A 25,971-nucleotide genomic window follows, 5' to 3' on the forward strand; every position below is an offset into this window, starting at 1 on the left:
ATTGCTTACTGCATCCCCAAAAGTGAACTAAGATTCGCTAGAATTCTGACTGCATTCCAACTTCAAGATCTTTATACTTGCTGTTTCCGGAACACAGAACACTGCCTCCAGGTATTTAATAATATTGCCTACTTTTTATATTGCAAACCCCAATCTATAAACTCCCTTTACTTTGCCTTCTATGTTTAAATTGCCTCCACAACACTTAGTACCATTACAATACATACATTATTTATTCTTTAGCAACTACTAGAATGGTCTGTAAGAGAATTTATTTTAACTTATGCTTAAAATAGAGCCTACTAAATATTTGCATGTAAAAAGTATTTGCTGAATGAATGCATGGATAGGTATATACACTGGTTGTTGTTGAAATGCACACAGGCTATCTTGAGGACAAACGATTTCCTTAAGGCTTTTGTCAATTAGAACCTTATACTCTTGAGTCCCCCCGGTCCAGAGTTACCCACATTCTATTCCATAAGCCACAATTCAGAAATGGACACTAGATGGCACTCTTTAAAAACATTTAGAAGTATGGAATAGGAAGAGGGTATAGTGGAGAAAAGAAATGTTGGTCTGTGTTTGTGTATGACTGTGTGTATGTGTGTACTGAAAGGTATAAAAGAATAATGACAAATTAATTTTGCATATAAGCTGTAAACGTTACTTATTGTGAGTACTCACAAATGTTAAATGCCAACAAAATAAAATAGAAATAGCTATCCATGGTGAAATCTGAAAAATTAGTGAGCCTGTCTAAGAGAAAATGAGAAGTACTTGTGACTTTCCCTGGAAATCAAAAGTGCTGGTTAATAACCGAAGCTTAAAGGCATTACTTTCCCTGGACAGTATCTCCCCATTACTCACTAATGTAATTAAATAAAGATTAAATATTTAATAACCTGTACAAATTTAGAGAGTGTTTGGTTTGCCCTGTGTTTTTAGGAGTAGAACATAGTTTTGGCTCAAAGTTTACAAATATCATAGGTAAAAAGAAATTCCTTTCCCCATTCACGTTCTATTTTGACAATTCCCTAGTTACATGTGAGCTTTTTAAGGCAGACACTCCGGAGTAAATTCTAGGGTCTCCAAGGGTTCTGAGATGTAGCTTGCATTGTCCCTTATTAGATTTTCATCACACACAGACCTGTCATTTTTTCCTCCTCTATTCTGCCAGATGCCATACTGCAGTCAGTCACCGAGAGGACATGACCAGGCAGTAGACAAAGGCATAAGTTGTCAGGAGCTGAACACAGCCAATAGAACATGCATCTCTCTCTTCTAGGACAGCATGATTGGGAATTTGTAAGAGGAATAAATAGGTAAAAAGAAATAGAAATGCTTCAGTTTCATTACTTAGTGAATTCTTCAAGGATATGTTTATTTTAAATGGTTATATTAAATCATAGGTATAATACTTAGACATTTAGGCTATTTGCATTTTCATTCCAATTAATATATCTTGGCTTTGACAAAATATTTTACATAAGAAAAGAGAAATCAGTTTTTGGTTTTTTTTTTAAACCTAAACTCTTAAAAAAAAAAAAAAAGCTGCTAGGCTAGGCAGCATATGCCTTTAATCCCAGCACTTGGGAAGCAGAGGCAGGCAGATCTCTGTGACAGAAAGAGCCAAGATGAAAAAGAGAGCGGGGTGCAGAGAGAGGGAGGGAGGGAGGGAGGGAGGGAGGGAGGGAGAGAGAGAGAATAAAAATATTAAAATTAAACATACTTCTTTTTTTTCCCCCGGTTTTTCAAGACTGGGTTTCTCTGTGTAGCCCTGGCTGTCCTGGAACTCAGAAATCCACCTGCTTCTGCCTCCCAAGTGCTGGGATTAAAGGCGTGCGCCACCACTGCCCAGCTTTAAACATACTTCTTTATCAACTAGAATTTTAAAAAGCAATTTGAATGTTTTGTGTTCAAAGTTCAAGGTCAGGATATTTGGCAAGGTCAGGATATTAAACAATAAATTACAATTCATGACAGAGCAAAAGTTATGTTATGCAGCAAAATATTGCTGAGTATTTTGTATTATTTTGTTTTACATTAAGAAATATTAGCCAAGCATGGCTCACTTCTTTAATCCCAGCATTCAAGGCAAGAGGAGCTCTGTGAGTTCAAGGCCAGCTTGGTCTACATAGTGAGTTCCAGGACAGTGAAGACTGAAGAAAGAACCTGCTTCAAAAAAACCTAAAGTAGTAACTGAATCTAAAGGGATCTATTCTGAAAACACTCAGAAAATTCTCTAGAATAAATACTATTTGCCCTTATAAAGTGGAGGAAAAGAGAATCAGGAGTTCAAAGTCATGGTAGAATACATAGCCAGTTCGAGACCAGCCTGTGTTAACGAGAACCTGTCTCAAAAACCCATAAATAGAAAATATTAATACTATCAGAATATAGCCTAAATTAAAGCACATTTTATTGTAGTAGGAACAATCTTATCAAAATAAAAATAATCAGAAATTATGTTATTAAAATATTTTCAGTGCCGGGCAGTAGTGGAGCACACCTTTAATCCCAGCACTTGGGAGGCAAAGGCAGGCGGATTTCTGAGTTCGAGGCAAGCCTGATCTAGAGAGTGAGTTCCAGGACAGCCAGGGCTACACAGAGAAACCTTATCTCGAAAAAACAAAAAACAAAACAAAACAAAAAATTTCAGTAAGGATGCCCCCCTCCTAAACCTCCATGTCAAGCATTAGTTATCTGCCAGTTTTTAACACTGGACACAATTCTCTGTCATCGCTTCTTGATTCCATTTACTGCATATTCTTCAGCTCCCTCAATGATTTCTGGCTCAAATCTAGTAACACAGGAGGATCACAAGTTTGAGGCCAGTTTGGACTATGTGGTGAATTCAAAGCAAGCTTGGAGATTTTAAGAAGGGGCTGTTTTAAAATCCAAAAGGCTAAGACATAGCTCAGAGAGTGACTGGCTTTATATATATATATAATATTTCCTGCCAGAAAATTGCAACAGCAAAACCTGATATAATGTCATGAGTACTTACTCTATTGCATGGAATAAATCTGATTATTTATGCTGTTTTTCCCTTTTCTTTTACGTTATGACTGTTGACTGATTTCATGGCCCATTACCAGTACACAAGCCACATCTCAACAGCATTGTTCTATGTGCTCTGCAGTGCCAATGGCTTTAAATATTATCCGACTCCTACATTTATTTCAGGCACATCTTGCCTGAGCTCCAGGCTCGACATTTCAATTGGGTATTTTTCTAAATGTGTTCATTTTTCTTTCCTGGCCCCATTGCTGATGAAATAGCAACACCATTCACCTACCTCCAAGCCTAAAGTCTCACCCAATTCCTTCATCTCTCACACCTGCTATCTCCTTCTTTGAAATAGAACCAAAATCTCATCACTTAGCACCCACACTGCTGCGCTTAGTACTGCTGGACTGGATGTCCCAGGAAGGCTGGTACCTAAGAGGGGGCTCCCTTCTCTGAGAAGGGGAGGGGTGGGGAGGGGAGGGATTTGTAAGGATGAGACTCTGAGGAGTGGGGGCACAATCCTGATGTAAAGTGAATAAATAAATAAATTAATGGAAAAAAAACCAACTTTCCCTCATTTTCTCCCGTATGGAATGAGGGCAGTAATAGCAGCAGCACCTTCCATCCTCTGTGCCATGGTAACTGACAGGGAGCCCTGAGGAAAAATGCTACCTACCTTCTTTATTTTGTTTTGAATAGTGCTACAGCTCAAATGCCAGGCCTCACTCATGCTGGGTAAGTACTCTGTCACTGAGTTAGACCTCACCCCCTACTATTCTTTAAAATGCACAAATTCTTTACCTAAGGACACTATTAAAACGCATAAACTTTAATGGGAAAAATCCAACTCGCGCTTTTTATTTGAAAACTTCTTCCAACAAAATGTGTGGACTATGTTGAACTTAAATGTGCTGCACCACAAACACTGATAAATTTAATACTGAGGTTTTAAACCCAAGGAGTCATAAAATGCTGTTGGGAATTCTTATGCCAATATACATATTAGCAGACTATATTTTATAAAATAAAAAGTTTGACATAGTTAACGAGTATGAACATTTACTGATTTCTCTCAAATATTGAAATCTAAATTTAAAGCTGCTCAATTCTCTGCATCAGACAATCTTCAATATTTTGAATGTACAACTTAGCTCATGGTTTAGACATTAAACAAAGCAGCATTATTTGGTTACAGACCCCACTTTATTACCATACAGATTTTTAAAAGTGCTTCTTCATAAATAAATAATAGTCAGTTACCTCTAGTTAAAAGTCCAAGAAAGAAATACAGCTTTTAGAGTTCATACTATGTAATGTAGGATTATAATTCAGGGGCAGTTAACCCATGATTAAAATTAGCTATTTGGATCCCAGGGCAAGAAATTTTTATTAAGTAAGAAAAGTTTGGAAGTGGAAATGCTTACTGAAATCTTAGTTATAGAAGAATATATAATCTCTCTGGAGATTCAAAGAACTGTCTGTTGTTATTAAGTCATAATACGTGCAGTTAACAGGGAAGGACAGCATAAAATGTAAATGCTGAAAATACCATCAAGCCTGAAAAAAATACTGAGTTACCTCAGCAAGCAATACTTATTTTATGATTACAAAGCTTTTAACTCCTGCCTCCCAAGAAATGTTCATAGAAGAAACCAGTAAGTCACTTTGCATTCAAGGATAAAAACAACACATACCAGGCAACAGTCTAAAATACTGATGGACACCAGGGTAAGTCCCAAATGTTTTTATGGCTACTAAATTACTGCTATTAATAAGGCCAAATGGATTATTGTTTGTGCTTATTTAAAACCATGTGCTGTTGAAACAAAAGCTAGAAAACATAAGAGGTTTAAAACAAAACTCCTTAAGTCCATAACCACAAAGCTTTTAGTTTTGTTTGAAATGGGGAAATACATAGTATTCTTTCCACTCCCCCGGCCCCGGACCTCACTGCATCCCATTTTCCCTTCCTTGAGAGCCCACCCCTTCATGGCCCCTTACTAGTTTAAAGGTGTTTTTCATTAGTACTATAGAACAACGTTCAAACCTCAATCTCCTTTTTGAAGTTAGGCCTCTTTAAAATGATTGAGTCACAATTTCAGCAGCGTCAATGGCAGTGTATGCTCCTCAAAGTGCAGTTTAACACTCATATAGCTTAAAGTTTGATCTACTAAATATGACAGCAAATCAGTTGTATTGTAACAGTTTATTCTCATGGCATTTCAAGACCATATTTACATGTTTAAAGTCACTTCCAGTTCTTGCTTTTTAAATTGTGGGACAGCACGAGGGAAACTTGACAAATGCCACCATCTTTAGCAATAATGTGGTACGAGATACACTCGTTTATTTTTTCTGACCTTAAGGAATTTATGACAAAGGATTTGGTGGTGAGTATGGCGGGGGATGGAGATGGGGTGGTGTAATTCCCCAGTCAAAGTTAGAGAGGTATGTATTAGGGTATTCTTTTTTTTTTTTTTTTCTTTTTTAATTTAAGCCAAAGCAGTTCTCGTGCAAACTCAAGCTTTCTGTTCGTGCTAATAATGGAAGGGCAACGCTGCTTTGGTGGGGATAGCAAATGTCCCCAAATGCAGCAGATCCTAACTGTAAAATAGTACGCATGTACAGCGTCCAATCAGGAAGGGCTGCGACGTAAAACTATGTCTTTGGGGAAAGTTAAGTCGTGCTCCAAGAGGTCTTTTTTCCTGCACTTAACTCAAAACGACCACACAACCCCCTACCAGGCAAAGCTGCCCTGTTGCTCTACCCACGCAGGGAAAAGACTAGAGGGATGGCTCGCAGCCGAGGGGCCCACGCGTCACTCAGCGGAACGGCGCGAAGCCCGTCCATCTGCACCCACAGCAAAAGCCTGCGGTGAATGTGGGGCTGGCAAGACTCTCAAGGGCTGCGAGCCGTCACCGGTCCCACCCTGGCCTCCAAGCCCAGCCCCGCCGACCCCTGAGGGCGAGCGCGGATCTCAGGAGGCGGCGGGGGGACGAGCGGCCCGAGCGCCCTCTTTACCTGGTCGCAGGGGCGCGGCCAGGCAGGGAGGGCGCGGGAGCATGCGGGCGACGACGCGGGCCACCGCGCCTTCCCGCCCAGCTCGAGCCGGGACTCCGAGGCTACTTCTGGAAGCCGCGGCCTGAGGAGGAGCACTCGCCTCCCAGCGAGGCCCTGAGCAGGGGAAAGGGGGCAAAAAGAAGGAAGAGACAACGTGTCTGCGCGTCCCCCGCCCAACGCCATTCATAATCCGGCGGACCGGAAGGAGTGCCCTACGTCACTTCCTGCTGTCTCACTCGGAAACGTTCCCCTTCCGACCTGTTGCGGGAACCTTTGTTTCTCTCTTCTTAAAGCTGGTGAGGGCGGGGACGGATTCGAAGAGAGCTACCGGGAACCGACCGAGTGGCGGGGCGGAGCGGTGAGTGGTGACGAGGGTCCCCGCTTCCTGGCGCCTCGGGGGGAGGCTCGAGACCCCGCGAGGGGCGGCCGGAGCGGAGCTCCGTGGGCTGTCGGTCTCCTCCCTGCTGGAGGGGAGACCTCATAATTTGCGGGGTGGTTGCGTGGCTCCGCCTGAGCGCTCCTCCTAGTCTGGAAGGACTGAGTGAGGAGGGCGCCGAGGACGGTGGCCCGGGGGACCGGGACCGTGGAATTGTCCAAGACCTTTGACCGAGGGTTCCGGAGACCTCTGTACAGCTCCCGTTTTACATCTCTGTTCTGGCCTCCTTGAGAAGGACTTACCCCTATTCGAGGCCGCCCCCAGTGTGTTTTGATTCCATCAAAGAATTGGCATTTCGAAGTGTCTCTTGACTCTCCTTAGCTTCTCTAGCGCTTGGGTTTGTTTTGGAATTGGGGTTTTTACATCCTGAGTTTCCAGACTTCCCCAAAGGCGAAGCACTAAATGGAAAGAAGAAGTTAATTGGAAAGGATTACAGAATCTTGCAGAAACACGAATGGGATGGTCTCGAGTGTTGTAATGAGTATTGCACTCTCTGCAGTTTCCTTTATCTCATGCACTAGCAGGTGATCAACTTAGAAGTTTGTTTGAAACTAGTAGGCAGGGTGAAAGAGATCTGAGAGAAAGCATCTATTTAGGTAGGGGTGCTCAATTTTGTTTGGGGACATCACAGCAGCCTTGAAAAGGACCATTTTGGCAAAAATCCAGTTGATTCAATAAATATTTTTTAAAAACACCTGTGAAATGCTACTTGCCAGGGAAATTCCTGCATTCCCCCTCACATTCCCCCTTCATAAACTTCTGCTCTCATAAAAGCTATACACTAGTGAGATTAATAATTAAAGACAAATGAAAGAGTAGAAAGTGAATGTTGCAGGTCAGAGCACTGTACACATCCCTACCCATAAAATAGACGATTGTCTTGCTTTTTTGTGTTTGAGTTATGTTGAGAGGAAAAGACAGTTGCATTTCATGAATGCCTTTTGCTGAAGTGACTAGAACTGTGTAGAGTAAAAGACAAGAATATTAGACTTCGGTGAGTTAGCTGAATATAATAGTCTGGTCATTGTTTTCAGAGTAACAGAGAAATAAGAGGAAGTGAGAGAAAAACCATACAGAGTCATCTGCCTTGAGATGGTATTTGACAACAAAATGCTCATGACTGCTGAAGAACAAATTGGTAGTGAGACTAAAGCAAGACAGAGCATTGGAACAATAGTGGCAAGAATGAGAAAGCCAGGGAAAGAGAGGTCCAATACCAACTTAAATGTAAAAATACAAAGTATCCCTCTTGTATTCACCTGATCTTAAAATAGGGGAGAGTAGCTAGAGCTAGAAGGGGACTTGGAAAAGGGAAGCTGGACTTAAAACTGACTTGGAGAAATAAAGAGTCAAGAGGCTGCAAGAGGTCCTGTTCAGTAGGAAAATGTAATTGTTCTTTCTGGAAAGATGGGAAGTGAGTTGACCAAACAAGCATGAGAATGCTAAGTGTGAAGCATGCTAGATAGGACTAATAACCTGGAAGAGAATATGGTATTTCTTTCAGTGGCACTTGTTTGGGTGTAGACGGGAGAAGATGCCAAATAGAAGCATGTCTACACAGTAGGTAAACCTTAGAGCAGTGGGATAAGGATGCTTAGAGAACTGGAAGAGAGTCACGGAACGGCTTGTTCTAGAGTGGAAGCCGAACAGGAAGGGAATAGCATACTGCCATAAACAGAGGTAAGCGATGCGGGGAGATTATTGTGTAGGCTGGCAGTTGCAGTGTGTCTTGCATAGCTACAGGTACTTCCTGGTGTGCCCCAACCATCCCTCCCACCAGCGCTAGCTATCACTGCCACATCCTAGGTTATTGATAGTTTTACAGTAATAAGTATTCATTTTCTTCCTTTCTTTGTTTTAAACAGTGCTTAGGTTTTTAAAATAAACTCACACTTAACATATTCTTTCATCTATCTTCCTGTTCTCTATTTACATGTACATTGTTTATGCCACCTACTGCTTCTCTTTGGTTTGAAAAAGAAATAGGAGCAAGAAAGAAGGGGGGGGAGGGAATTAACTAAAAAAAATATTGTCTTATAATACCCCAGATATCTTCTTGAGTTAAAACAGTGGAGAAGGAAAAAAAAAAAGGAAGATATAGTTTGCAAAGAAGGAGGCTGTTGATTGTAGTCATAGAGAATGGTGTAGCAGACTTCACATTTCACTAGCTGAAAATGAAGCTTTCTGTTAATGAACTAAATAAAATTATTTATAAAATGTTTTAGAAGATCATAATATATGCTTAATTAAAGGTAATGTCAGGGAGAGAGAAAGAAGGGCCTGGCCCTAATATTATGTAAATAAACCCCTGAGGTCAGAGGTTGATAAATGGAGTCATGGAATTTCTAAGCTGAGCAATACAGAAGAGGTTCTATCTGAGTACTGTTATAGCTTTTCTGATGGAACAAGTCAGAGGAACACTTCCGTGTTGGGAGCTGTAAAACATGATGTCATTAGTGAGAATAGTAAAGACAGATAGATAGTGCTTGAGGAAAAAGGAGGAACTATAGAGGAATGTGTTATTAATGACTGGGCTAATAAAGCTAGTTTGAGGAGGGTGAAGGGCTGAGCTCAGTAAAAACACTGGATGGATTTGCAGGATGAGCATCTGTGCTTTAAAGAAGCCATGATGTATTGGGAGAAAAGGGAAATTGGAAGTTGCTGGATAGTTTAGAATAGTGGTCTCTAAATCTTTCTTATACACACACGCTCACGCACAAACACACAACATTCCACCATGTGCAGAACTGGGTTTGAAAGATGTCAGTAATTTATGGCAGGGGTGCACAGCATGTTAAGTCTTAGAAAAAGAACTAATTCTGAGGTTCCCCTTAGAGTATTGCTGTTGACAAATTTTGTAGACTTACACCATAGGTTACCTAATTTATGGGCATTTCATTTGTGATGACAGAATTACATAGCAGTACTTTGCTTCCATTTTTCCAAAGAGAAAATATAAAGTAGTGCCTCTGTCCCGTTGTAAGTATTTGTGTAGGCATCACTATTTGCTCAGTAATCTGTAAGACAGACTGCCCTGGGTTAAGTAAACTAGTGTGTCTACAGCTACATAAAATAGGTCATAGAAAGGTTACACTGTGTTTTTCTAGCTGAAACAACAGGTTTACCTCTTTAATCATGGAAATTATAGTAAATGAATTTTCCTCATCAGTGCATTTTCAAATAATCCTCCTGTCATTCTTTGAGATACTATATGTAATATAATTTAAAGCAGCAGTGGAGCCGATTTCATTTTCTTAAATTCTCACTAATATAACTGAGGTGTGGTTACTTTTTCTTTCTAGAACTCTAGCCTTCAAACTCACTATCCAGGCAATCCAGACAGATCAGGGTTTAGTAGAACATAGAATTAGTAATAATTTTTAATTATCAGATACCTTTTTAGAAACTTATAAAAAGCCTGGTGTGTATGTGCGCGTGCATGTGTGTGTGTGTGTGTGTGTGTGTGTGTGTGTGTGTCTGTCTGTCTGTCTATCTGTCTGTCTGTCTGCGCAGGGTATGAGGAGGAAAACAGACGGTATAAGTGAAACCTATTTTCAGCCTGTGCTTTCATATGCCAAGATTCAATGTACAGCAAGTTTGAATGGCATTGTAAGCCCTTGAAAACGGGAGCTTACTGTGGAATTGGGGAGAGACCTTTAACTGTAGCTCTGTAGCTGTTTCATTACTATGCCTTTAAACTTAAGGATAGAAGAGGATTTAAAACCTCAGTATATCGATCAAAGAATTGGACACCAAGGGTATGTTTTTATTTTAATAATTCCTTGCCAAGAAGGTATTTGGAAGAAGGACAACCAGAAATAGAAGCACGTGATAACATTGGTATCAACTGAAAACAAAACTTGTGTGTTGAGAACTTTGCAGCCCTTTGATGTGTGGCTCCACTGTCTGGCCTGTTGTTTAAGCTCCTTAGGACAGCAGTGTTAGACCTGAGGGATCCATGCAGTAGGTAAGGATCATTGTTCAGAGACCTTGCTTTTGAGAAACAGCTTAATGCAAGAGATCCCTCCATCTAAATGCAATATAGAAAGACTGCCACTAATGCTTTCTGGGATATTAAAAATAACAGAGGACTGGGGAGGAAGGAAAATACACAGAAGCAAAACAAGAAACAGTTGTAAAAGCTACACAGCGACTGCGACATGAACCCGCTCTGTGATCCTATCCTTGCCCTCCCCGCCCCACACCCATGAACACAAGATCTCTATTTTTGTGGTAAAAATAAGACTTGAAAAGAGACATTTTAATGTGTAGTAAACTTGACTTAAGAGCAGGCAAGTTACGTGTCATAAGTTACAGATGTGTTATTAGAGATAACTAGGGAGATACCCTGTGATTAAAGATCTTGTCAGTATTAAAACTTTGTCTTTGTAAGGTGTGGTGGCAACACACCTCCAAGTTCACCAGTGCAGAGATGAAGGCAGGAAGATGAAATTGTCCAGCCTGAGCATATAGGGAGATCCTGTCTCAGAAATGTAGTGGATGTAGATACGTGTAAAGTTGGTAACATTCATTGTTCCAGAAGGGAGAAGGAAGTCAGATAATTTCTGTCCTTACTTTGTCTCTAGTAACCTTTCAGATATTTTAAAATATTATAAGCAAGAAAACAAAATAGATAAATGATATATTATTATACACTGTCTAAATTATTCCCCCTCCTGTTTTTTGTCTTTAGGTGTTTGCAATGGCTGCTACTGTGAACTTGGAACTTGATCCCATTTTTCTGAAAGCACTAGGTTTCTTACATTCAAAGAGTAAAGATTCTGCTGAAAAGCTAAAAGCGTTGCTTGATGAGTCTTTGGCTCGGGGCATTGATTCCAGTTACCGTCCAACTCAAAAGGTATCGACCTGAATACAAAGTTTGGAAAGTCTTGGAAGTGTTCAGTGATAACATTTAGATTGTCTCCAAATACTCTATGTAATCATTCCTTATGTCTCAAAGAAATTACATTCTTTAACTTTGTTCTCTTCCCTCATGCCTTCAAAGAACACCCGGAAATGTTAGTGTGGTCTAGAGCAATGGTTCTCAACTTATGGGTCACGACCATTTTGTAGGGGTTGCCTGAGTCTGTCTCAAAACATAGGTATTTACATTACAATTCATAACAGTAGCAAAATGACGATTATGAAATAACAATGAAAATCATTTTATGGTTGATCAGCACAGCATGAGGAACTATGTTAAAGGGCCGCAGCATCAGGAAGGCTGAGAACCGCTGGTCTAGAGCATATGCTATTTTACTACCTGGTGTGCAAAAATTCCTTCTTTGCAATTTAACTTCCAGTTCTTTATAACTATTTGTATGCTGTGAAAGGTATCCAAACTTATTTCTAATTACTCTGTAATGTTTTAAGGATCAAAATATAAGCAACACAGGATTTTTTTTTTTTGACAATGAATTAAATGTGGACAGGATGCTATAAGGGTAAATAAAGGCTGTAGATGACAAAGCCATGTAGCTCCTTTATTGGTAGTGAATGGCAGCAGTATGTGACAAGAGTGTGTGGTTCAGAGTCAGGAACACCTTTTGAACGTTCAGTTTACCTCTTGTAGTTGTGTGATACAGAATTACATACCCTGAAATGTTACAGTCTCTAACTAAGTCTTTCCTAAGTGGTTTGTGGCTATAATGAATTTTTGTGATAATAATCATCCCTGGAAATTAGTATTGCATATTTTTCTTACTTTACAGTGAGGAAACTGAATTTATTTCACCCAACCTTGGCAAAGTGAGGAGACTAAGAACTATCTTGTAGAATTGTAGAAATAACAACAAAATAAGTAAGTTAGCCGGAGTAGTGTCTACCTAGTACAGGCAGACTTTCAGCTAGAAGTTTTATACTATTCTAGATCTGAAACTCCAGGTAACCCAGGTGTGGAGACACAGCTGCCCAACTAAGACGGAAGACAACTATGGCTAGCTTGAGTCTGATCAGAATCTGAAGCATAAGTTATGGCTACAACCCAGCTGTAGTGTCCACAGCTTTCTAGAGTGTAAGCCTGCAAGAGAATGATCACAAAAGAGTTTGGGTGATAAAGGGTCTGTGGTTGCGGTGGCTGTCTCATCGACATGCACACCATGAGAACCTGAGATAGGTGCTGGTTCTGTCTCCGGTTTCCTAGTGAGGCCATGGTAGGAACGGTGGTAGATGGACTAGAGTATGGTATCTTGGTTTTTAACTGGAGACTGTTTAGGTCATTACTTTCTGTGCTTGTTTCTTTTCTCGGTGCTTTCTTCAGGACTTTCTACATGCTAGGCAAGCACTAAGCAGTAGACCCAGCCCTTCTACTTTGAGTAAAATGAATGCCTCTTACCTTTTTATTTCACCCTTTTAGGATGTGGAACCACCCAAAATTTCAAGTACAAAATCACTTTCTATTAAGCAAGAGCCCAAAACATCATCTAGCCTCCCTTCCGGCAGTAGTAACGGCAAAGTCCTCACAGCTGAGAAGATAAAGAAGGAGGCTGAGAAGAGACCTGCTGATAAGGTAAGCTTTGCTTTAGGCTTGGTAGGAAGGGATAAGCAGTTTTCATAGGCAGAAAGAACACTTCTTTATGTAGCAGTGGGCGGAGTTACATCACGATCATTCTGTAAGTATGTTTTCATAGCCTGAGATGTTGAACTTTTAAGAAAATGAATAAAATCTAGATGTATATGTAACCATGGTTTGAGATAGTTGTTGTCAAGCATTTGCACCGCAAGGGAAAGTAATGATGACTCTAATCCCTAACTCTGGCTGCAGTAGCTTTTGAGAAGTAAAACAAAGAAACCACAGTGACTAAACTCCAGCTTGTTACATGACAAGGCTACAGGTAATACGTGATGTGTATTTTTGGGGTAACTTGTGGAAATGGTAGTTAAAGTTCAGCAACTAATAAAGAATGCACTAAAAGATGTTCAGTGGCCTTTGCCCTCAGGTAGGCATATTATCCCATGTGTTTTCATACTATTGCTAGTAATAGATGATTATTATTAGTCTAACCACTGCATTATCTTTGTGCTCTTGTATTTACACAGCTGTCTTTACAGTGTGTATATATGCCATTTAGTTATTTTTTGTTCACTCAACAGTGCTTTGTCTTTAAGTTTGTATTACGTTAATGTTCTTGTGGGAGTGTGAGCACGTGTGCTGCAGGTGTATCTGGAAGCCAGGGAACAAGGTGAAGGAGTCAGCTCTCCCATTCTAACAGGGTGGCTTGGGGATAGAACTCAGGCCATCAGTTTGGTAGCAACCACCTTATCCACCAAGGAGTCTCTGTGACCAAACTGTGTCTTTCAAATTTATGTCGGTATATGTATGTCTTAGTGTGTTTCTGGTTTTGTTTGTTTGCTTTTTGTTTTTTACCATTTGTTTGCTACCATTAACATTGATTCTGTGAATAAATAAATGTATCAATCACTTCACTGGTAAATATTTAGGAGATTTCTGTTTTTCTTTTCTTACAGTACAGCTTCAGTGAGCTGTTCATATTTTCCTGTGACCATGTTAGTAATTTTTGTAAGTCATATGCCTATAAATGGATGTGAAGATAATTATATTTTTATCATTACTAGATATAACCAAATTGCTATCCAAAATCATTATAATAAATTTATACCTTTACCAATATAGTTTAAAATTTCTAAATTCTCTGTGTACTTTCAGGATTTAATTTTTGTGAATCCAAGAGATTTACCTATAACTTTTATATCTTAAAATTTCCAGAATTAGCTTTGGAGAAAATGTGGTGATACATTAAGTGTAGATAGGAATAGAGCTCATTATTCAGTTTTTCAATATAGTTTGAATATTACTAGTCACAATTAAAGTGTTTTTTACATATAGTCTTTTACATATGGTGTGTGTTCATGTGTATGTGTGTCATGTGTTTGGATAGTGCATGCATGACTACATGTGTGTAAATGCTCAAAGTCAACAGGAATATCCTATGTACTTACTGTCTACTCTGTGTACTGACGCAGGTCTCTTGCTGACCCCAGAGTTCACTGATTCAGACTAATGGAGCTAGCTGGCCAGGTGCCTGCTCTTATGTGGGCTCCAGGGATCCAACCTCTGTTCCTTCATGCTTGGACAGCAGGCACCTCGTTCACTCAGCAGTGTCCCCACCCTGAAAGTTTTGCTTTGTTGTTTTAAATAGCCATATTAGTCCAAGCATCTTAAAGGAGAGAAATAGGATAGTATATGCATTGAATTTTCAGAATTCTTTAGTATGTATAATACAAAGCGGAATACAGATATTATACTATTTTGATTTATTTATATCTTGCTAGTTTAGCATACTAATTGCCAAGTACCTTTCTTAATTTAATTTTTTAAATTTATAAAAGTTCTCCCCCTTCCTTTTCCCCCTCCTACTCCTCCCATGAGTCCAACTCAAATTATAGTTAAGATTCGTCTACTGGTCCTCGAAGTGTACAGCTCTCCCTGTCAGTGTGAAAATGTCTATAAAGTGAACTTTGCTGTATATTGTCCCTCATTTCTCTCAGTGATTTAGAGTTTATGTCATGTTACTTTCACAATCGTTCAACATCTCGTTCTTTTCATAGATGAAAGATGTCACTGAAGGAATTGATGTTCCAAAGAAACCTAGACTGGAGAAGCCAGAGACACGATCCTCTCCCATTACTGTCCAAACCAGCAAGGATTTGAGTATGGCTGACCTCTCCAGCTTTGAGGAGACTAGTGCTGATGACTTTGCCATGGAGATGGGGTTGGCCTGTGTTGTTTGTAGGTAGGTTATGCTCTACCACAGGGCGTTTTCATTCTTTAGAATGAGCAAACACTCTCCTCCTACTCTGTTTATCTCTGTGCCCTCCCCCCCCAGTCAAATAATTTGTTGAGAATTTTGTTTATATTTATTACTTGGGATGAAGAACAAATAAGTAGACTGCATCTTGTAAACTACACATCTAATCCTTGAACACTGAAAACTGTCAGCTAGTTTATCTTCCAGACCACAGCTTCTTTAGTCTAGTGTGCTGTATAATGCTGTCTGCATTCATGAGGCTAGAGGGAGGGAGGAAGAATCAATCATAAATGTCATTTCTATCTTTTTTTTAAGCTGTCTTTATTGCTTTTTCTTTTTTCTGAAATGCTGATGAGTCTTTAAAAAAATAAACTAGTACATGCCATTTCTCAAAAAACACCACTACATCTTTTCCTAAGAATAGGCTCTCCTGAGTGACACTTTTACGCTGGAATGCATACTTAGAGAAGCATGTAATTCTGCCTGGTGGGAGATCCTTTGGTTGGGGGTTTTGGCTTCGTTTTTGTTTGTTTGGTTTGGTTTTTTGTGTTTTTTTTTTCATAATTAATTTTTGTGGCTATTCTAAGAAAAATATTAACTTCTACTATTGTAGTATATTGGAACTAAGGAAATACATGCTTTGGGAGCGTTACAGAAAATGAGTTGATGGCTTCTCCATAAACTGTTTTCATATACATTGTATTTTTACCCCAATCTGCTATGAAAACAAGCATCTTACAATGACTATTAACAGTAAAAGTACTAACAGGGAGAGACTTAGTGACTGTGTTTCCTTTTGTCAAGGCACATAGTACAGTGCACTAAGCCTGTGGTGCTCGCTTTCCTGTGCTGCTGGGATGTGTACCTTTTACTACACCTGCTAGAACATTCTGTTCAAATAGATACTTTGGTCAGACTTAGACCAAACATCTTGTATTAATTAGAATAAATGATTAGCGTAGGTTCTCATCTTTGGATAACATTTAATTTTTTGTTTGTTGATTTTTTAAGTAAGTTTTATGAGACAGGTTCTTACTCTAATCTAGGATAGCCTAGAACATCTAGCACAGGCTCTGCTTAAACACGCAGTGATGCCCTTCTCTTAGTCATGAATTATGCTGGAGTGACAAGTGTGAGTGTTCACACTCCGCTTACCTAACTTATTAATGATGAAGGCAAAACACATGTAGCTACCTAACAAGGGAATGCAATGGAGATACTAAGAAAGTGCTGTCATTAGTGTAGTCAGAGCCTACTACCTTTTGAAAAATTAAAAAAAAAAAACTTGTAATGCTAAGTGACTAAAAATAGAATTAAACTTAATTGAAGTGTTGTAATTATTGACTAAGTATTACCTATCAGAAATGAAGGTCTTATGTAGACTTTATACTAATGTTTGATATTTTTCTTAATGAAGATTGATTTTTCTGAGGTTCTTTCTCTTTAACATAACAAAGTTTACCAGAAGAATGTAGAAACAGCTTTAAATTGTATGCTGAAGATACTGCAGTGTTTAACGAACTGTTTTTCTTAGACAAATGACCGTGGCATCTGGAAACCAACTGGTAGAATGTCAAGAGTGCCATAACCTCTACCACCAAGACTGCCATAAGCCCCAGGTGACAGACAAAGAAGTGAATGACCCTCGCCTGGTGTGGTACTGTGCCCGGTGCACTAGACAGATGAAGAGAATGGTAAGAAGCACACTTTACATTTTAACCACAGTCTCACGCTCCTTTGTCCATAGATGATTTCAAAATGAAATTAGGATATTTCACATACTGAAAATAATGCTGAAAAACAAGCTAACATTTAAGTGTTTGCATATATACTGTAGTATAGATTTGTGTTGCTATGCCCAAAGACATTATACATGTCCTTCTCTCTTCACCTTAATTTAAAGAAACAGGGTTGAAGACACATAGGACACTATGTTTTTCAATCATGAAGCTTTAATCACAAACATTTTATAACACCATGAAGCACAAGTGGTGAGATAGGAAGTCCCAGTCTTGTTGAGTCTGTTAAGAAGACATAGGAAAATCTCTATTCCTGAATGAGTAGAAACCAGGAAACTCGCATCTGTGCAGAGGCCTGTGTCCATCTGTCTTCCCACCTGTGTGCCCAGATTCACCAGTCTTCCTCCTCATTGGACTATGGCTTTATCTTATTCTCACAATGTACTTTCCCAGTGTGCTCACACTAACTACTAATACTGAAGACTTTATAGTTTTATTAATTTAAAGGGTAAATAAATTTATTTTATGAATTTTATTTTAAAGAAACGAAGAAGTGGCTATCTACTACAGTGGTTTGTCATCTCTTGAGTGTTCCTGTGTCTTCAATTAAGAAGTCTTAATAGAAGCAACTTTATGTCTGTTTAGCAAATGAATTTCTGTCTGTTTGACCTTATATTTTTTTTTAAGATCTCAATTTGTCAACTAAAGTAAAAGTCAGGAGGTCCATTTTATGTTTACTTAGATAAAGCAGAAGTAGGAAATGTTTTATTCTGTCAAAAATAGTAAAAGTTTATTAGTATATATTCTTTTTCTTTGTAACAAGAAATCTCTATATTTAATTTTTTAGTTTTTTTATAATCACTTTTTAAAAATTAGATATTTTCTTTATTTACATTTCAAATGTTATCCCCTTTCCTGGTTTCCCGTCCGGAAACTCCCACTTCCTGGCCCTGACATTCCCCTGTACTGGAGCATAGAGCCTTCACGGGACCAAATGGTGCTGCCTCAACTGGTGGTTTGCATGTAGAAGAATGCGAGTTGATCCATTCTTACCTCCTTATACATTTTTTTTTTTTTTTTTAGTTTCCTATTGAAATTAGCTCTTCAAAACTACAACCAAAATTATTTCAGATGAGCAGTTGTTATGACACACTTTTCCTCAGTCCATGGAGCACACATACATGCACATAACCAGCACACACATGCTTGAACTCACAAGGACTATTCACTCTAGAAATGGAGTCCACAGCAAACCAAAGTAGTCATTGTACCAATGTCCAATTGGTGACCAAATGAGGGTTTTTATTGGGGTTACTAAGAGGAACATTGGTGAGGTCACGGTGAGGGCTGATGCAAGCAGCTCCATCCCCAGAAATAGCACAGCAACACGGTGATGTCTCCTGGAGCTTGCCACACAGCTTGAAGGCTGTTGCACAGTCAGTCCAAACATGTCTGTGCAGTTTGAGTGCTCAGTCATCCCTAGCAACTGTTAACTTGTTTTCATACTGCAGGGGTGGGCTCTAGAGTTCCTGTTCTCCCCAGCACGTGACCACTTGTTTACCTCCTGAGGCTCATGAGTCTCCCCTTCTTCCTGCAAATTTGGAGGGAATGTTGCAGTTCAAAAGCGTGTGCCACACAACAGCAGTATGATACATTCCAGAGCAGGACAACCACAAAAAATGAATAATTTTTAAAAGAAATAACTTGTGAAAGACCTAAGTTTCCAAAATATTTAAATTATTATTTCTCCATCACTTTTTATTAACCAAAGTTAAAAGCTAAATTTCCTCAAGGTTTTCTTCTCTTATTTTTTAAGTTAGCTTACATCAACCTATGTACATGATTTTAATCTCTTTATATGTGGCCTTCTATAACTGACTCCATACTGATCCTTTAAATGTCATATCCTTAAGTTAAAGTGATTTTCTTTAGACCTCCCCTCAGTTGCCTGAGCTAGATGTTATGCTTGAAATCTTTCATAGTTCTTCATAGCTTTGTTTGCTAAACTTAACTGTGTCCACGTCCTATATGCCTCCCTCTGCTCACGTCAGTCTTACCACTCTGTTCTGCAAGCCTCTTATGACTTAGCTCTGCAGTAGCCCGTAAGAGGTCTCTTCATTTCCCTTCCAGCTGTTTTGCCACTATATTGTGTAGATTTATTCATCTAGATGAGTGACTTCACTTGATCTGTTTATGTTTCCCAGTGGCCTTCAGTTACTTCCAAAGCAAAGTTGTAACACACACACACACAGACACACACACACACACACACACACACAGACACACACACACACACACACACACACACACACACACACGGCTTCCTTTCCAGTTCTGATTTTCCAATGTAGATCAGGCCCTCTTGCTTAGGGATGGTGCTGCCCACCCTGGACTGGGCCCTCCCATATCAATCATTAATCAAGACAGGCTCTCATAGACATTAGCACAGGCTGTTCTGATCTGGGAATTCTCAGTTGAGGTTCCCTGTTCCCAAGTGACTGCAGGTTGTGTCAAATTGACAATAACCAGCACAGCAATTATGTTTCACTTTTATATTATTGAGGTACAGGCGGTCAAAGCCAGGTCCTTGCATATGCTAGGTAACAGTAATTATATCGTCAGCACCTAACATTATGAGCTCCTAGCTTAAGCTCTTACATAACTACAATCCGTCCTCATAAACACACAGGTGAAGGGAGGGAGGCATGTGTGTTGCACCTGAGGTAACAGCTGGGGAGGAATGAGCAGGGGTCAGCCCTGGGTCTCTTTGATACTAAACACTGTTTCAGTCTTTCTCTGTACTGCTACATAGCTAGGGCTGTCCTGCAGTAAACACTCAGAATCTGAAAGAGGATCCACGTTTATAGGGAGACTTGGGTAGTATTCATTTTGTCATAAAATAAAGTCAGTTATTGGTCAAAATAAAAATGCTTAGGAGGAATAAATAAAATTCTTACTGAATAACATGGAAATTATATTTATAAACTTTTCAAAGGATTTGATTCACCTGTATGAAAAAACCTCCAAAATGTGTTATTATTCATGAATAATTCTTCCCTTTGAATTCAGTGTTTAAAACCATGTAAATTACCAGAGTTGTTTTTAACTCATCTTCAGTAACTTAAAAACTTACAACTGAACCTCAAGAAGAAACTACTTCAGTCTTTGGCTAACCATAAAAAGAAATGACGTGCACTATTTAAGGAGTGATGCTAATTCCATGATTGTCTCCCACTTTCTGTGAACTCAGCATCTATGTATTCCACCTACTCTGCATTGAAAATATTTGTTGGTAGAATAAGGGCATTAAAGCATCAGTACAAAGCAAGGACAGGCTGGTTTCCCTGCTATTATTTCAATATTCAATATTTCAATGCATGGCATTTAGATTTAGAAACCTAGAGATGAGTTACTGTCTACAGAGGTCTTCTATAAATGTAGTATTTTCCCCCTAGTGCTGTAGCTGGAACTCCAGGGCCTTACATGCTAAGTATGCTTTACAGCTGAGCTGTATCCCCCAAGCTTTCAGAGTACTTTGTTTGAGGGTGGAGGCTGTGAGAGTCACACACAAACAGAGAGAGAAAGAGACTGGGACCGAGACAGAGCCAGAGAGAATGAGTTTGTTGGAGCTGGTTCTATCCCTCCACCTTTACATGGGTTTCAGGGATTACACTCGGGACTCCAGGGTTGTATGGAAGCTTCTTTACTCAGTGAGCCCCGGCCTTAGTGGGTTTTGTTTCTTTTGTTTGTTTACTTGTTTTACTTGTTTTTTGTCTGTATTTGTATCCCTAGCTGTTTTGGAACTCACTAGGTAGACCAGGCTGACCTGGAATTGACAGAGATTCAGGTTCTTCTACCTCCCATAAGTCTTTAAGACAAGGCCTTAATGTAGAAATCAGGCAGGCCTTCGTACTCCTTTTAGAGCCCAGGCTGCCCCTATGCTCCTAGTCTTCTTGCTTCCGCCTCCTGAGTACTTAGAGACAGATGGCACTAGGCCCAGATACTAGGCTGATTATCTGAGGGACTTAATTGAACATCCACAGATTTTGGTTTTTGTCAGGGGTTCCGAAACCCATCCTGCATGGGTAACAAAGAGTAGCTGTACCATAGTTTGGGATTTTCCTTTATTGAAAACAGGAGGGTTATCTTGTTAAAATAATATTTAACAAACCCTAATTTGCATGATTGATGGTATCATTACTCTTCAGAAACTAATGAAATCTGTAAAACTATATGTTGATTTCTTTTGATATTTCAATATCATCACAATATTTTTAGAACTATTGTTAACGTTCAATGTTTATAGTTTTTAATGCATTTTTAATTTTGTTATTTAATAAAAATTTTTATGTATAATTATCCACCTGTTTTTCATAGGCTCAGAAAACTCAGAAGCCACCACAGAAACCAGCGCCCACTGTTGTTTCTGTGACTCCAACTGTCAAGGATCCATTAGTCAAGAAGCCAGAAACCAAACTTAAACAAGAGACAACCTTCCTAGCATTCAAGAGAACCGAAGTTAAGGTAAAGTGTTTGTTTTCATCCGCGTTAAACCTCAGTGTGGCTGACTGAAGGGTAGGCTCTCATAAAACTTTGATGAGAAACTTTATTATGTGTCTGATGTTGGAAGTGAAGAACACTAATAATTAATTAGATAGGAGGGGAGCATTTATATCAGAATTTACTTTCTACACTGAAGTGTGAGGTGGTGCTAGGTTCCCAAGGTTGTAGTGCTTCATGTCTGTGCATCCTGGTTGTGCTCTACACCATCTGTCACTGTGGAGCAGCCCAGGCCACAGCGGTCATTAGAGTCAGGTGCTCAGCACAGCCACCTTGCTTTCCTGTCCATCCTTCATTGACCACTGGTCTCTTAGTCACTTTAAATAAGTTCTCTTTGGTGGAGCAGATAGTTTCATGTCTTATAGAAGGGAAAGGAGAAAAATGGATTTTTCAAACTGAAAATTAAGTTTGCCACACTGTGTTCTTTGCTTTCATTTTCTGTCACCAGCAGTGTGTGTCCCAGGAATTTATGTTTTGTAAGATGTTTTTCCTAATCAGGATATCATGAGATAATTATATAATGCTATTATAAAAATGTGGCTTTTCAGGACATGTGAACAAAAGTTTCAACTTTTCGTATCAATAAAAACCCCAAAGCACTCTTATTTTGATTGCTTTTTCTGGTGCTTAAAAGTAGTCATATACAGGCTATGTTGAAGGCAACTTTGTAAGAGCTAAAGAAGTCTTGCCTACTATTTCATAAGAGCTCAATTCTAAAATACAAATAGATATTCTAGATACTACATCACTATTTTTATACTTTATGTATTTTTCTCTTTAAATACAGACAGTCCTATATCTGACTTCCCCTTTGAATGCTTTTGTGAGCTTGTCTCAGTGTGAAGAAGGTAGACAGACTGTGAGTGGACAGAAGTCACCCTATATGCTTACAACAGCAATCAGCAATGCTTAGGGCCTCTTGTCTGTCTGTGTAGGAAGTTGATCAGAGAAGCCGAAATGTTAGAGTTGACACGTGAGCCAGGAGTGTGTCAAACCTCCCCAAAATGCCTGTGCCACCCAAGAGGCAGATGCAAAGTCTACTATGTGAAAGTTGGGGTCTATTACTATAGTTTCAATGGAAACACACTGCAAAACTGCTTTTATGAGTTCTTTTTAATGTATCCTCAGTTTACACATCTGAGGATATTTTATAGTAGAATAGATGTTGAAATTTTTGTGGCAACTTGATTATTTTAAGTGAGTGTAGAACTTCTATATAGACATTTCCTTTAACACATCTATCAATGATTGAATCTTTGTCTTAGGTATTTTCTCCTGAGTGTCTTGTGTGTAAACAGTTTTTTTTGGTTTGGTTGTTTTTTTTTAAATTAAAGTAGATTGGATTTAAAAGTGTCATGAGCTAGGTGAAACTTTGGGTGGTAAGAAAAGTGACTTGAAGAACTAAATCTGATTCTCTTCTGTCGTTTGTGACTGAATCTTAGGGCAGTTCCCAAAAAGAATTTCATGTATTTTCTCTGGAGTCATTAAAACAGTGTGGCATTCAGGAACTGCAAGTTGTGTAGCAGTCTCCCTGACTACAGAAACGCCCATGTGTTTCCCAATTCAGCTTCATAAGAACCTAATTTTGTTTTGTTGTCCATATTGTCCATGCATTACTTCTTTATATACAAGTAAGCATTTATATTCAAAGACATACAGGTGTTGATTATATTTGGCTCTAATGTAAGACTTATATTTTTTATTTTTTTTTAGCCATCCACGGTTATTTCAGGAAATTCTTCTAGTAACAACGTGTCCTCTTCAGTAACTAGTGGCCTAACTGGATGGGCAGCTTTTGCAGCCAAAACTTCTTCAGCTGGTCCATCAACAGCAAAATTGAATTCAGCAGCACAAAACAGTAGTGGAAAACCTGCTGCCTCATCCTCTAACCAGAAGCCTGTGGGTTTGACTGGTCTGGCAACATCATCCAAAGGTGGAATAGGTTCCAAAATAGGTTCTGGTAACAGCACTAGCCCCTCTGTCCCGTTGAAACCGCTTCCACCACTAACCTTAGGCAAGACTGGCCTGAGTCGCTCAGTGAGTTGTGATAACGTCAGCAAAGTGGGTCTTCCTAGTCCTAGTAGTTTAGTTCCTGGAGGCAGCAGCCAATTGAGTGGGAATGGAAATAGTGCTACAACGGGGCCCAGTGGAAGTACCACCAGCAAAGCCACATCAGAGACCAGCAGCAGTACCTCAGCATCTCTTAAAGGTCCAACTTCTCAAGAATCACAGCTCAACGCAATGAAGCGATTACAGATGGTCAAGAAGAAAGCTGCCCAAAAGAAACTCAAGAAGTAATATGGCCAGATAGATTTTTATATCATATTACTCTAAAACTTAAAAAACAAAACAAAACAAACAAAATAAAACCCTTACTGGGACAAAAGTTGTAATGTACTGTACCTTAATAAAAATCTTGATCAAATCTCTATTGTTTGTTACATTAAAATGCTAATATTATTTAGCCAAACTTGGATCTATTTATTTCAGTCTGTTTAGCATTTTTAATTTCCATAGTGTGTGAAAATAGTGATTATAATGACTGATGCATGACAAGAGCTTCAAGAAATTGATGGCGCATACAGATGAAAAGAAATGGCTCACCTGGTACCTTATGGGTGGCAGGGACAACTCAATAGAAAGTGTTCCAGCGTTTTATAAAATCTGAAATGTTCAGTGTCAGTCATTGTCCTCATGTCAGCTAGTATCTCTCTCCAATTACCTCCTCTTTTATCAAAATTAATTTTGAAAGTGATTTCCCATAGCTCCCTATCATGTCTTTAGCTCTCAACCACCCCTTATCAATTACTTAGGGCGTTATTTATTCCAGTAGATTATGAATGCTCATACAGTATACTTTCTCACGTTGCCCACTTTCCGTACCTGGCCAGTGTGTGGATATGTGCAGATATGTACATTTAATAAATGCTGACTTGGCTCATCCTGGTTGCACATTCTGAGAATCATTGAGAAGAGTATCCATTTCCAAGAGGCTTGGCAGATGGGCATTTATGACTAGTTTGCACCCAGCTTCTTCCTCATGGTGAAAGGACAAGCTGTTTTTAATACTTCAAGAACGTTTGGTGTGGTTTATCTTTGTATGAAAGAGGCTCCTACCTAATGATTAGTCCTTGAGGTTTCTGTCAGAACGTGCTCATATGCTTTGAATATTGTTAGGATATGGTTTGTCTTAAGGTTTTATGTGTTAGGAAGCATAATCCCCAATATGGCAATGGAGTTGGTGGTTGACAGGTGGAGCCTGTTGGGGGAAGAGTATGCCCTTGGGAAGGATTAATTAGTCCTCATATGTCCACTGACTAATTCTGGCCAAGAGTGGAGTTATAAAAGGCTATCCCAGAATTGACCCTTGGGCAAAATCTCCTCTGAACTCTTGCCGTGATGTGATCCTATATACATGGTCCAAGCCATTGTCTTGTAAGCTAATGAATTACCCATTAGTTTACATATATATATGTATATATGTACATACCCCAACAGAGAATACTTTCTGTATCTGACCAGTAAATGTATTATAGAAAAATAGCTTCCTTTCTTTTTTATAATCAATGAATACCTCATTATTTCCCAAAAATGAATCTTGTGATTTCCTATATTCATTGAGTCAAATTGCTTTAAATCTAATCTCAGTGTATCTTTATCCCTAGATGTTCTAACATCATTATTCTAAAAATAAATTGATAATCATTGTAAAAGAGAAAACTTTTAAATTAAGCTTGGTCTTTTTCTATGGAAGTATTTTAAACTGTTAAATAATGGCGTTAAATTGTTCATAATAAATTAGAAACCAATATTGAAATAAACTCAAAATTTAGAGATGGAATAAATATCTATTTATATACTTAAAAATGTGCCTGTAGATGTTTTTGTTTTGTGAATCACCTTTCTGTTCATTAACACTGGTTTGGTATAAACTCCATATCCCCTTTATAAAGAGTTCAAAACAGTTTGTTTATACTTCAAATGCAATTTTGACTTAACAAAATGACCTGACACAAGTTTATATCAACAGCTATTACAGTTATTGAAATTCACTTCCTTGAAGACATTAGAGAAATAATGCTTAGTACAGTTTACATATTAGCTTTGAAGTAAAAAAATTTTAGTCTCATTACAGAAAGTGTGCTGGATCTGAGAGAAGCAATTATTTTTGATATTTGTGGCACTAGTTGGAAATTTTAATGAGTTTAGGAAGTAATTTATCTTTCAGTGAATAGGATTCTTTGTATAGGTAATTTGTGTGCGTGTGTGTGTGTGTGTAGTAAGGGCCTAAATTTGGTATTTTTAAGGTATATATTTGATATTATAAATTATTATAAATTAACTAGCTCATAGGCCTTTATTTTTTTCCTCATCAAGTATACTACAAGAAGCAGTT

At 38.8% G+C, this 25,971-nt stretch overlaps 2 protein-coding genes across 4 annotated transcripts in view; one reads left to right on the plus strand and one right to left on the minus strand.

Annotated features, from left to right (window-relative positions):
* Positions 1–6,493, minus strand: part of Gstcd (glutathione S-transferase, C-terminal domain containing) — a 110,290-nt gene extending 103,797 nt beyond the window's left edge. Inside the window, exon 1 of one of the 3 annotated variants that reach the window (XR_003954372.1) lies at positions 6,034–6,284. The gene's annotated coding sequence lies outside the window, so the exon portion shown is untranslated. Of the gene's footprint in view, positions 1–6,033; positions 6,285–6,330 lie in introns of those variants that run through there. The other 2 variants (NM_001356309.1, NM_026231.3) reach the window with 2 other exon arrangements.
* Positions 6,309–25,442, plus strand: Ints12 (integrator complex subunit 12). The gene is made up of 7 exons (NM_027927.4): positions 6,309–6,430; positions 11,202–11,366; positions 12,864–13,016; positions 15,077–15,261; positions 16,811–16,970; positions 21,393–21,539; positions 23,289–25,442. Exons 2-7 carry the CDS (start codon positions 11,211–11,213, stop codon positions 23,871–23,873), a joined length of 1,386 nt encoding a protein of 461 aa, NP_082203.1. The 5' UTR covers positions 6,309–6,430; positions 11,202–11,210; the 3' UTR covers positions 23,874–25,442.
* The last annotated feature ends 529 nt before the right edge of the window (positions 25,443–25,971 follow it).

Source organism: Mus musculus, chromosome 3 (genome assembly GCF_000001635.26).
Source record: "Mus musculus strain C57BL/6J chromosome 3, GRCm38.p6 C57BL/6J".
Lineage (NCBI taxonomy): Eukaryota > Metazoa > Chordata > Mammalia > Rodentia > Muridae > Mus > Mus musculus.

Coding starts and splice junctions, on each gene's coding strand:
- Ints12 (NM_027927.4), top strand. CDS start 11,211: ATGGCTGCTACTGTGAACTTGGAACTTGATCCCATTTTTCTGAAAGCA. Junction 11,367..12,863: donor GTTACCGTCCAACTCAAAAG/GTATCGACCTGA, acceptor TCACCCTTTTAG/GATGTGGAACCACCCAAAAT. Junction 15,262..16,810: donor TTGGCCTGTGTTGTTTGTAG/GTAGGTTATGCT, acceptor TGTTTTTCTTAG/ACAAATGACCGTGGCATCTG.